The sequence below is a fragment of the Brachyhypopomus gauderio genome, chromosome 1 (genome assembly GCF_052324685.1).
Source record: "Brachyhypopomus gauderio isolate BG-103 chromosome 1, BGAUD_0.2, whole genome shotgun sequence".
Lineage (NCBI taxonomy): Eukaryota > Metazoa > Chordata > Actinopteri > Gymnotiformes > Hypopomidae > Brachyhypopomus > Brachyhypopomus gauderio.
Genome location: NC_135211.1, coordinates 30,157,948 through 30,170,657, shown reverse-complemented (window position 1 = coordinate 30,170,657; position 12,710 = coordinate 30,157,948). Strand labels below are relative to the sequence as shown.

Genomic DNA, 12,710 nt, shown 5'->3' with positions numbered 1-12,710 from the left:
AGGTTAACTGCACACTGAATCAACTGAATGGCGCCTAACGGAAGATCGCTGTAGCTTTCTGTGAAAGATGGAGGTTTGAGCTCCAACACCACCGCCCCTCCCCCCATACTTGCCCATCAGGAGCCCGTTTTAATAGACTGAAACACTGCCTTGACTGATGAGCTTTTTACCTCCGACAATATCGAATTCCCCAGCCACATCATGAGAGGGATATGATCTCCTGGCCTCCACAGCAGGAGCAGAGCTGCTATTGGGTTCGTTTTGCGATGCACAGAAATTGCTGTGAGCAACAACACCAACCCCCCACCACCCCCCAGTCTCTGAGCCAAAGTGCTTATTTACCATAATGCTTAACACTCGGTTAAGTACAGAATAGCCTGCTTTGAAAAACCCATTTCTGAACAAATATATAGAGGATCATGTGACTTGGTGAGAGATGTCTTGAAACAAAATGAGAGAAGTGATAATACCCCCTGTCACTGGGATGGGGTGGGGGGTGAGGGAACAAATAATACCCCCTGTCACTGGGCTAGAGGTATGAGTGAGGGAGTCTACACCCAGTGTGGGTGGGATGAAATGGGGGGGTTGTGAGAGGATCCTGTACTTTGGTGTGACTAGAAATTGGAAAGGCACTGGAAAAATATGGGCTTCTTGCTGGGCCATTTGATCTACATTTAGCGTCCAGGTGCTTCAACGCAATATGCCTTCTGAAGATATTGGCATCCATGGCCCAAAGTGACAGAACCCAAGACGTGTTCGATTTCCCAACGAGAAAGTTGTAGCATTCTTCTCTGAGCCCAACTTTGCAGGGGGGTTTGTGATCATGAAGTCTATTCTTAACTGCTGCACGTGAATGGAGGCGGAGGCAGCAGTTAAAGGGGCAGCACACAGTAGAGGCTCAGGTGTGGAAGATTGCAGGCCTCATGGGTGGTCTGTCCCTTTAACACGACACTCACAGGACACAGCAGCCAGCATGCAGGGGGGGACATACCAGGTAGGACTGGAGTGGACGCAGGCTGGGCTATTGGTGTTAGTCCCTGCTGCATGGACAGCTGGTGCAGCTTGGCCAGCTGAGGGACACACACGCACACGCACACACACACACACACACACGCACACACACACACACACACACACACACACACACACAGAAAAGGGTGAAGGAACGAATGACTGAATGACAACTTAGTTCTTACAGACTAGACAGGAACTTTGGTATAATGGCATATGGCTTATAAAGAGCAGAGTAAAACAGACCGATGGGCAAATGTGCTCATTTTTAAATGTGGCTCACAACTGAGTCACATCTCTGTGTAGACTGGTGTTGTCAGGGGGAGCAAGGAGGAGCAATTAATCTTCACAGGCCTTACCTCAGAGTGTGGAATGCCATATTGGTTCTGTACGGTGTATGCCTAGAAGACAGACAAAGAGAAGTCAGGACCCTCCACAGAACACAAAACCACCCCAGCGCCAGCGGACAGTTTCGACCCGTGTTGGCGGCACCCGCGTGGTGTGTTTACAGAGGGCCCCTTTCGAACCGCAGAGCTTACGGAGTTGCGACCTCGGCATCAAAGAGAATCTGAAGACGGGCAGACGCAGACTGTGAAAGGGAGGACCCTGAGCCGCCCTTACACTCTTCTATAAGCCTGTTTAGAAGTTTAAACACACCGGAGAAATACAGACGGAGAGAGGGGGGGGGGACTAGCGACACAAAAGTGATAGCCCCACACCCCACCGCTCTGCTTAATAACTGGTCATGGCTTGTTAAGAGAATGTTTTCCAGTGAGGGAAATAGAATTTTTTCTATATAAATCGTGCATAATCCACCAAGCGCAGACTCAGACACCCTTGGGAGCCTCGGAGAAATGTGTGTGTCTGTGTTTTCAGTTCACTTTGCTTTCTCCTGCTATGGTTCTTTTCCTTTTGATATATTCTAGTTCGTCTGTTTGTCATTCCCGTCCCTGGCCTAGGCAGGATGTGAGTATATGAGGGGGAAGGCAGGGATGCTCCAGTCAAATTATTTCATTTATCGATTGGTGTTATTTATCTTTCTCTGTGTCCTTCTTTGCTTTCATTGCTGAAGCACTGCCCACTCGTAAATAACGGGTAAAAGCATTAATCGCCTTGCACAAGCACTTAACACAGCGTCACTCCTTCCCAACACGAGTGTGCACACACACACACACACACACACACACACACACACACACACACACACACACACACACACACACACACACACACACACACACTCGCTCTCTCTCTCGTGCAGTGCATTCGTTAGTGAGAGCTACTCTGTTGTTCCATGGCCTTCCAGGCAGGACTCATCTGAACACATTTCAGAGACTCTCTGCCTCACGGCATGGCCCTGATTCATGGGTTGGGGACTCTGTGTGTGTGTGTGTGTGTGTGTGTGTGTGTGAGTGTGTGTGTGTGCGGGTCACATGCCTCCCCTGTTTCAGCCAGTCTGATAAGAGCATTGGTAATGTTGTTGAGAACCATGACTAAACACAGATACACACACATGCACACACACAAGCAAGGGGAGATTTGGCCTTAATATTCTGTAACACCCCCCTCCCCAAACCCCCCCAGCTATTGGCTGCATGCTAATCTGCTCACTTTAGGATGGCAGATTTTATCAGTAACCAGGCCTACGGCCATGATCTCCACACCACCTTGGAAGCTCCTGATCAAAACAGCCAAAAGTCGTTTATGAGCCAGGTTCTCGGCCTGTGGCTTTTTAGATATATTCTGTATAAGAAAAACATGCATCAGAACTTCAAGACTTAAGTACCACGAAAATAAAATAAAAAAGGCCATGACCCATTTCAATCTTTCACAAGCCCCCTTCTAAACGCATGCCAAAAATCCAGCAAATTCTACATCAAATCAAAAAGAATGCCAGATAACTCCACATTTTCCCACCAGAGAAAGGACGTGGAAAACAACCTGAATTAGAAACATGTGCCTCTCAAGGATTTTTAATTAAACGAAAACCGTGTGTTATGCTAATAAACAGGTGGGGGGGGGGGCAGGGTCTAAGAGGGGGCGGGGCTAGGAGGGCAGCATGCACAAACGGAAAAGGAAGAGGTCAGTTTGGGCTGTCTTTTCTCCCTGGCTCGAGAGACGGTCTGGTCGCAACATGCGGGCGAGTAGGCGTGACGGGAGGAAGAGACTCCGCCTCCTCAGCCCCAGGCCTGAAGGGAGGGGGGATGCACAGGGACGATGGCGTCCCGTGGTGATAGGATACTCACTTGTTGCAGATCCAGAGCTCCCTGAGCCATAGAGAATAGAGGGTGAGACCCAAACTCAGATGCATCGAATACCTTCAGAAGGCAACAGGAACAGAGACAATACACAGACCAAGGCTTTTTATTTGCATATCATTGCCATATATTCGTTTTATCTATCTATCTATCTATCTATCTATCTATCTATCTATCTATCTATCTATCCATCTATCTATCTATCTATCTATCTATCTATCTATCTATCTATCTATCTATCTATCTATCTATCTATCTATCTGTCTATCTATATGTCTGTCTGTCTGTCTGTCTGTGTCTGTCTGTCTACATAGACAGAAAATCCTTCATATATAGAAGAAAAGCTCTTGATCCCTTCCATTCTAGCAGTCTTGCTATAAGACACACATGTGAATATATTATGCACATCTAAGTAAAATAAGTGAGAATACATACAAACGTGTAAAAGTACAAAATCCAGTGTGTAGTGGACAGAGTACAGACGTTTACATACGCACCGTCATCCACACCACGGACATGTCATGCATTCATGCATACTGTGCAACACAAACCCTGTACTAAAAATAGTAATTATTATTATTGCTCCTCCTATTAATAATAATACCACTTTAAAAGTGCAGAGCAACATGGCTGCCCAGGGAAGGAGCCGTGCACGGATTGTGCTCCTGCCATGATAGTGTGACGTGTCAGGGGTAGGCGTTCTCACCGCCTCGCCGGTTAACGTCTTTCCCCTTTCGACAGCGAGCCATTCCGAAGTTCTTAATGACGACGAATATTCATGAGTTGATCTTACTGTTACCGTAGCAGCATGCACTAGCATGCTGGTAATGAATAGCTATGCCATGATGAATAAACATTAAAGCCACTTTAGTCTAACACATTAAAGGAAAGGTATAGGGGTGTGATCGCTAGATAAATGTAATATGTGACTGGTCACTACATTTCCCACAGTGCTTTGTGCTCTGTTCTTGTGTACCTCAAAAAGGCAAAATTTAGTCTCTCAGAACTGAAAACTTTAAAGGATCATCATTGATGTTGTTTTTGATCTGCAATACTTTATGGACTCCTTTGTCCATATTCTACTGGTTTGAACTAACATGTTCAATACTTTACATTTTAAATGTTAAATATGATCAGGTTGGTCTAAATATGTATTCTAATCTTAACAGATCTACTCTCAGGTGCTCTGATGTTACTCATGTGATGCAATGTATAAGAAAAGACAGGCCACACTCCAGTGATAGAGTTTGTCATGTCTGTGTGGGATTGTGGGTATTGGAGTTCACACCTGATTTCCAGAGAGCAGCAGTGCCCCCGGCGTGGGGCTGGGCCGATACGGAATCGTGGCACCTTTAGGTGGGGACTGTGGAGCACAAGGGAGAAGAGAGAAGAGATTGGGTGGAGGTCGCTGACATGAAGCACCACATTCCACAACCACACCGCAGGACTGCATTACAGCCAACAGGATTCTAAAAGCATTCTATTTACAAAACCACCTTTTTATTTACACGTAGTTATTTCAAGGTTCATTTGCCAAAGCATGTTTACCCAGAACATAAAAAAGCTGTGAATGAGTTCCTCGTTTAGCAAAGAAACATTATTATGCATGTATTACACATACATGAAAATATATTACACAACTGAAAATATAAAGAAAACGACACACACCTGAGACAGTGTCCATTATTATACAAGCGGCAGAAAGTCTCAGATAATCGTGGGTTCGTTTTAGTGGCTGATTGTGGAGACTGACGTGATTGAATTACCTTAATGAGCTGAAATGCTGAAGAGACCAGCACAAATGCACTGTGCCTATCGATCAGTTCCTCAGCACATTACCTAAGAGCAGGCCATTATCTTTAAACAGGAAGCCATTTGCTCAGATTATATTCTGTATAAATGCTGAGAGCGATGATGCCCGGTTATGGTAATGCTTCTTGGGCACGAGAAGCACGAGCTAGTTGGATCGGCGTCATATCTAACGGCTCGTGAATCAACCCCCTCTAGTCACGCCCTGCTCACGGCACATTAGAGCCCCGAGGTTTCATGTTCTTAGACTAACTAGCGCTGATCCCAGATAACTGACCTGGGATCAGTTGTGGTCATTCACCCTGATGCAATTAAATACACATGGAAGAGGCGGACCTGCTCTTCTTGCTTCACTTTGCTGGGTGTCACGGGTCTTGATTAGGCTCGATCCAGACATGATAAGATGTGTTCATTTACTTACTGGCTGTATTAGTATCTAACATGAAACAAGTCAATTTAACAGGCCCATGAGTTCACCTGGAGCAAGGGAAATGTCCAACTCCAAACTACTTGGTAATAAAAATAATAATGTATTATAATGAGTATAATATAAGAAATAATAAGGAGTAATGAGAAGTCATGATGGATTGGCATGGTAGCAAGTACAAATGTAAGAACAAAATTTCACCTTAACGGCATGGATTTAATCAGAAAAGTAAATACCTACGAAATAAAGGCCTCTAAGTGGCAGGATTACCCATAAACCCTACACAGTGAGAGATGACGGGCCTAAAGAGGAGCCATGCTAGCGCGTCCGGATCCTGCCAGGCACACTCTCTCCCCTCCGCTCAGCCGTGCACGGGGAGGCTTCTGAAACATTCATCGGGCGACTTTGCATAATTCGCATCCCTCTGGCAGCTGACGACAGCCGGCAAGAAGCAGTCCTGAGGTGAGCTGCCAGGTCCTTCAGTGCTTTGGCGTTTATAAAAGTCAGCCTCCAATACGCTCGTAAGGTGAGGTAAAAGTTAGACCCCCCCGTGCCCTCCCTTACCCGCCTGGGAACGTTGTTCGGAAGTACACCGAAAGTGCATAAAGGAAGCAGAAATTATTGCACACACCACAGGAGATCATTAAAATGGGCCTTTTAAGTACTGAAGAAAAAACTGCAAACACCGTCCTATATTTTACATGAGACTTTAAAAGCTTTGTCAGGCTTTATAGGTTGTAATACTTGTAATGTAATATTAAAGCTTCAATGAGAAGTTGCAAAAACAGTGACACCCCAGAGACCATCCATGACTAAAGCCCTATTCAGACTGGATTAGTTTGTCAGCGGGACGTTTGTAGTAAAACATTTTACACTTCTCCTCAGTGATGAAACGCATGCACCCAGATGGCATTCTACTGCAAGATGAACGACTTTCTATTGTGTCGTATTTTCTCCAAACCCAAATGTTTGTGTCACGTGATCGGATGTGGTCCATTCTCAGCATGGCTTGCAAACACCCACACAAAGCTCCATAGTGGAGAAGATTCAGAGGGAAGAAACCTCAGACTCTGGGGTGGCCCAACATTTCAGAACAGCTCATAATCACATATTATGAGTGTCAGTTTGTACAAAAATAATTTGAATATGCTCAAACTGAACCTAGTAATAAGGTTCATTATATTTGACTTTTGTGGTTTAATTTATTAATTCTCCCTTTTATGTGTATGACTTGTCTATTGTATTACATTACCAGTTTGAATATAAACAATAATTTACAGTTAAATATATGTAATATATTTTAACTAGAGGTGGGACGCGATAAAAAAAAATTAATCGGAAGCTTTGTAATTAATTAATCGAAATTAATCGCATTTTAATCGCATTTCAGTATTTAACATGAGAAATATTAATTTAAGTTTGAATGATGAATGAATCAATGAACATAATCATAAACTTCAACATCTTGTTTATTTTTCCACCAGTCTACTACATAGACCAGGGGTACTCAAATAGAAATGATGACGGGCCACATTTAATTTTTTCAATCACTGAAGGGGCCGGTTACGGGGGGGGGTTGAACGCATTTGAGCGCCTGCTACCTGTTTGTTGTTGCCATAAAGGTATCGTATTGAGATTGCGGTGCGCGATTTCAAAATAAGAGCGGATAACGCGATTGAAAAAAAAGATTCCTAAAAAAAAAAAACACTTTTCAAAACAGCGGGCCAGGCCCGCGGGCCGCTATTTGAGTATGGGGGACATAGACCAATAGATGAGTACAGAAAACAGTTCAGAAAATGTTATTTAATTTCGGAAGTTTTGCTCAGGATATTGGAAGAATTGAAGTAAATCAGAAGATGTTTTTTAATACCATTTTAGATGGTATATTTTTCTTTAATTTCCCAGGCCTCTGCCACAGGGATCTCCATAGTGCCTAGAAGTGGTCTTCTGCATGCTCAAAGCAAATGACTGGATCTTCATCATCTATAGATTCATCATCTATATGAGCTGTCACACCAAGATAATTCTTGTTGCTAACAGAGGTCCATTGATCCCCAGTCAGAAACCACATTTGTGGCGCTCTTCACAATAACCTGTTTTACTTCCCTTTCCTCATTATACAGCTGCTGGATTTTCTTCCACATTGTCTTTCTGGACAGCAGTTCGTAACTTGCATCAGTTGACGCAATGTGCAGCTCTTCTTGTAAGCCTTTATCTTCGACCACAGAGAGCGAACAACACTGCAAATAATATGACGCGTCATGTATAAACGCATGCGGAGTTGCGCGCTACGGTCACTCGCGAAAGTTTAATCCAGTTTTAATGGTCCAATGAAGGTAATTTAAAAACCAGGGGTGAGTTTCACAAAACGTTCTTGGCACTAAGTACTTCTTAACCTCGTACGTAAGAACGAGGTTACGAAGTACTTAGCGCTAAGAACGTTTTGGGAAACTCACCCCAGGACATTTCCTCACTTAAAAAAACCCGCGACGCCCGGGACAGGATGTGAAATACGGACATGTCCCGGGAAATACGGACGTTTGTTCACCATATCGTACTAGGAATACATTTAGCAGCTAAGTGATCATTACTGACCTGCACGTTAGCCCCAACATGTTTTGCGTTGAGGCGGTAACGAAGGGTGGAAGTGCTCCTGTGATAAGCGAACTCCTTCCTACATAAAGTGCAAATAACACTATATTTGTTTGTACTTCCATCTGGAAGATTCTTATATTTAAATTTCCCATCCACCAGCGTAGCCTCTTCAGTCATCTGCATCATGCTCATCTTATTGTGTGTCCATATAATCTGTATGTCTGGAACTCGGAGAAACATTCCACGGTGCAAAAGTGTATCATGCGTTAAAATGCGTTAATTTTTTTAGTGCGTTAATTTTCCTGTAATTAATTAATCGAAATTAATGCGTTAAAGTCCCACCACTAATTTTAACATTAGATCTTTAAGAAACTCACAGTAATACCACTAGTAGGTATTGACATACACCTGAAGTGACTATACTAACTGGCCTTTTTTGTCAGTAATTTTAGTTTATTTCTCCCTGCATGGTGCTCCAACAGGAAGCATATTGAGTAGAAGATTTACCATCTAGACCAAGTCAAGCTTGAGTTGTTCTTCAAGAGCATCCATTTGTTTCACAAATCTTGAAGATCTCTAGTATTGGTAGATCCATGGACTAGGAGGCTAAATTCAGTTAGAAGTAGCAGGAAATCCATGGAGATTGGCATCTGGACAGGATTAAAATGAGCAGACAAGCACCAAGTTTGGTAATCTGGTCCGCAATGTTCTAGGGCAGGGGTACTCAACTGGCGGACCGCGGTCCGGATCCGGACCCGAACGCAGTCCTGTCCGGACCCAATCTCATTCCTGATTAACTGGATACGGACCAAAACAAAACCGGAGCATTTATTTCAGGGCTATTGACAAAACACTCCGTCACGAGTGTTACGTTTGCCACCCCCGCTCAACAACTTACGTTCGCCACCCCCTCAACAACTTAAAATAAGCCTGCCTGGTTGACGTTTCGCGAGCGGCGCGAGGGTCCGCGCGGTGAAAATGACGTAATCGCTGTGGCTCCGCGTGTGCGCGAGTGCCTTGCGCGCTGTCGGTTCGCGAGGTCGTGCACCTCTTGAATTTTGTAACTTCGCGTGCGCCGCGCTTCAGCGCAATGAACAAAGTCACGTTTTCAGGGTTCATACACCTTTATAAGGTGGAATTCAAGCACTTGTACGTCACTTTCAAGGTCCATTTCAATATTTCCCAGCATGTTAAACATAATTAAGTTTAATATTTATACATATACTCAAAATAATTCGCTTTTTATCACATTATTTAATGGTTGTTTATTTTAAAAACGACCAATCTTCACGTCTTCACGTTCTCTCATGTTTCGTCCTGGAATTACAAGAGGCTCGTATTTGTTAACCTAATACAAGAGAACTATTCAGTCAGACAGATATGTGAAACCAAGTAGTTACAATTTCAAGCATTTAAAAGTACTTTAACCTAAATTCCAGCTCTTTTCAAACCTGAAACACATAGCAACATAAAAATTGGTCAGGTAAATGTTCATTCCCCTGTTTTGAGGGGTGTTTCTACCACATATCGTTTCGGACAAAACACCTATCGTTTCGGAGAACACTGCAGTGACAACAACTTACGTTCGCCACCCCCGCAACGGACCTCAGGTCACAGGTATCTGCCAAAATTTAGGGGTGGGCGGGTCGATATTTATATCGATAGTATCGATACAAAGGTGAGGATCGGTATCGGATCGATACCACAGCGAAAATATCGATTCTTTTGCTGCAGTTTAGAGGTCTGCGTGGGACTGCTTTTTTAATCCCGCTCCCGCTTGTTTTAATCCCGCTCCCGCCAAAAAATCGCTTGCTTTAATCCCGCTCCCGCCAGCACCTGCTTGTTTTAGTCCCGCTCCCGCCCGCACCGGCCAAAAAATCGCTTGTTTTAATCCCGCACCCGCCCGCCACATACACATTTCTGTCGCCCCCCGCCCGCAATCCTAATATGAATTTAATTAATTAGATTTAGTACTTGAAATTTTCTTATGTATTTATTAAAACAGCAATATAGCGATGGATCGCGCTGTCCCATTTCTTACCACAGTCCAAACACATGCCGTCAGGTGACGTACACCAACACTTTCTGATATCAATCACAACAAGCTGATTTCCCTCTCCATTAATTACAATGGAATATGACTTCCATACATCAGACTTTTCTGTAGTTGGCTTAATTGTGGTGTATTCGCCTGTTTTAATTGAATTTTCCACAGCTGAAACTGGTTGACCGTCTACAGCAGGGGTCGGCAACCTATGGCACCCATTGGCACGAGGCATAATCACTGGCACGCGACACGCTGGACCAGCATCAGCAAAAATATATATAATTTAATATAAATGATTATATTAATGGATTATAATTTCAAGTAAAAAGTATCACCCCCCCCCCCCCCCCCCCCCCACGGTTTGGAAGTATCAGTATCGGTATCGGCGATACTGACCAGTATCGTATCGGTATCGTATCGATACCAAAATTCAGAGTATCGCCCACCCCTACCAAAATTGGACCGCGAACAAATTTAGTTGAGTACGCCTGTTCTAGGGGGAGGAGGAAGAAAACACCAACATGGCTGATCCGGATGGAAATAAAAATTACCGTGGAGTGCCTGTGTAGTAAACAACCCCAGGACTCTAGGCAAATTTAATCTTATCCAAAAAAGGCTTTAGTGGAAAAAAATATAAATACTAGAGATAGAACAATATATAGTAGTTAGCAGTGGCTATGGAAAGACTTCAGTGTTAGTTTTGCGAACATCCACAGTCTTGTTTGCAATTTGCTGCTTCCCCACAGTACTGTAATGTACTGTTAGCAAATACATTACACAGTGGTGGTTGCACATCTGTAGACAGTAGCTGAAGCCATTGTTGAATCACAAGTGCTACTGGCATGTTCTGCCAGTGTATTTCACACACTGAGCACATTGGTGAGGACAAAGTTCAAAGTTTCTGGACAGTCAATGTGCAGATTTGTAACGAACCGTGCCAAGATTCAGGTCTGGCTCGATGTTTTATGTTAGTATGTTTTCTGTACAGTGGTCCTTTATGTAGGCGTACAGCAGATGTTGCCACTGATTAAATAAGATTTCCGAGTCTGAGGATGAGACACGTTTTGAGTGAAATGCGTGAACCAGCAGTACCTCGAGAATGACAGTGCAGATGAGTTTGACACACTGGATAATGGCCTCTTGGCTACCGGATATCGTCACCCCTCTTTCTGTGGAGTTAGGAAGCAGGTCTCCAGCCACCTGGACTTGCGCCCCTGTGCTCTGCCAATGAGAGGATGAGTCAGTAGAACACACACACACACACACACACACACACACACACACACACACACACACACACACACACACACACACACACACACACACACAAAGCAATGGCTCGTAGGTAGTAAAGTAGGTCAAAGGAATATGGCCAAGGTGCATTCCCACGAAGACTGGGATGAAAGTGCAAACTACAGAACTATGCGTTAGGAAAGGTATCTAAAGCTACATAGCATACGGACGGAGAGGCTGACTTTACAGTCACCATTTCAGTTGGTCTTGTTCCCTGACACGGGGACCAATGCATTGCACATGCATTAAATTATTATTTTTTATTATGTAAAACACTATTAAAATGAAATATTTTTTGGCATTTCTTTAAAACAACTGTTTTAGCTGTAATGGCACATGAGATTTCCCTTACCCTACCTGCTGTTGATCTAATTGAAGATGGGAGAATCTGGTTAGTGAGGAAGCACTTACATTCGGTCATTAGTGACTTTCTGACCCAGCCAAATGTACCACATGGGGATCAACTTCACGTGACCAATGATGTAGGGAACACTTATGCTAGCCACCAAAGTCTGAAATGTCTGGATGTAACATTTCTTTAATTTTTCTCCCGTGTCAACCAGAAATACACCACTGATCAACTGTAGATACGCTTGTAACCCTTATCTAGCATTAGCAGGTCTAGGCAGTACAGACGCCAGATCGCTCAAATGATAAACATGCACAATATTTAGCTAGTAATAGCCAGGGATTTTATTCCATACTCTGAGACAAGTTGCAAAGAAAATCCCCCGTATAGTTTGTTTGGCTGGAGAAGTCCCTAATGATTCGACAAAGGTCCTTGCTCTGTAAACCAAGTCTTCCATCTTCGATTAGCGTATTAGTAATACGCTCCTGTCTTTCCTCTCTCTCCATTTCCTGCATTAGCTTTCCACTCCAACGTCAGCGTGACCCGGCTTTCAGCATTACCTCATCCCTAGTCTGACAGCAGAGAGGCCATAAATATAAAATAAGTCGGTCTTTACTGGCATCCAGACCCATGAAACAACCAATGGAGCAATGCTGTTTATTAGGCCTGTAGAAGAGGAAGATCATGGCAACGTCTGATGATTTGGCGCTTACCTCTCTGATCTCTTTGATTTTGGAGCCGCCCTTGCCGATGAGAGAGCCACACTGGCTGGCCGGAATCACGAGCCTCAGCGTGACCGGGGGCTTGCTGGTGACCGTGCCGTTAGCCACCAGAGCGAGCAGGTCCTGGCGGGAGAGAGCACGGGACAGCGCGTGAGAGAGCGCGGGACAGTGCGTGAGCGGCTCGAGTGTGAATCAGACG

General features: G+C 44.1%; 1 protein-coding gene across 6 annotated transcripts in view; it reads right to left on the bottom strand.

The window, feature by feature from the left end:
• pcbp4 (poly(rC) binding protein 4) overlaps positions 1-12,710 on the bottom strand; it is a 61,624-nt gene that overhangs the window by 8,534 nt on the left and 40,380 nt on the right. For 4 of the 6 annotated variants that reach the window (XM_077008068.1, XM_077008076.1, XM_077008103.1 and 1 more), the window contains 6 exons: positions 12,503-12,634; positions 11,240-11,368; positions 4,558-4,632; positions 3,258-3,329; positions 1,371-1,412; positions 992-1,070 (listed from right to left, as the gene is read on the bottom strand). In XM_077008068.1, coding sequence (XP_076864183.1) covers positions 992-1,070; positions 1,371-1,412; positions 3,258-3,329; positions 4,558-4,632; positions 11,240-11,368; positions 12,503-12,634 — 529 coding nt within the window. The remainder of the gene's footprint in view (positions 1-991; positions 1,071-1,370; positions 1,413-3,257; positions 3,330-4,557; positions 4,633-11,239; positions 11,369-12,502; positions 12,635-12,710) is intronic. The other 2 variants (XM_077008084.1, XM_077008092.1) reach the window with 1 other exon arrangement.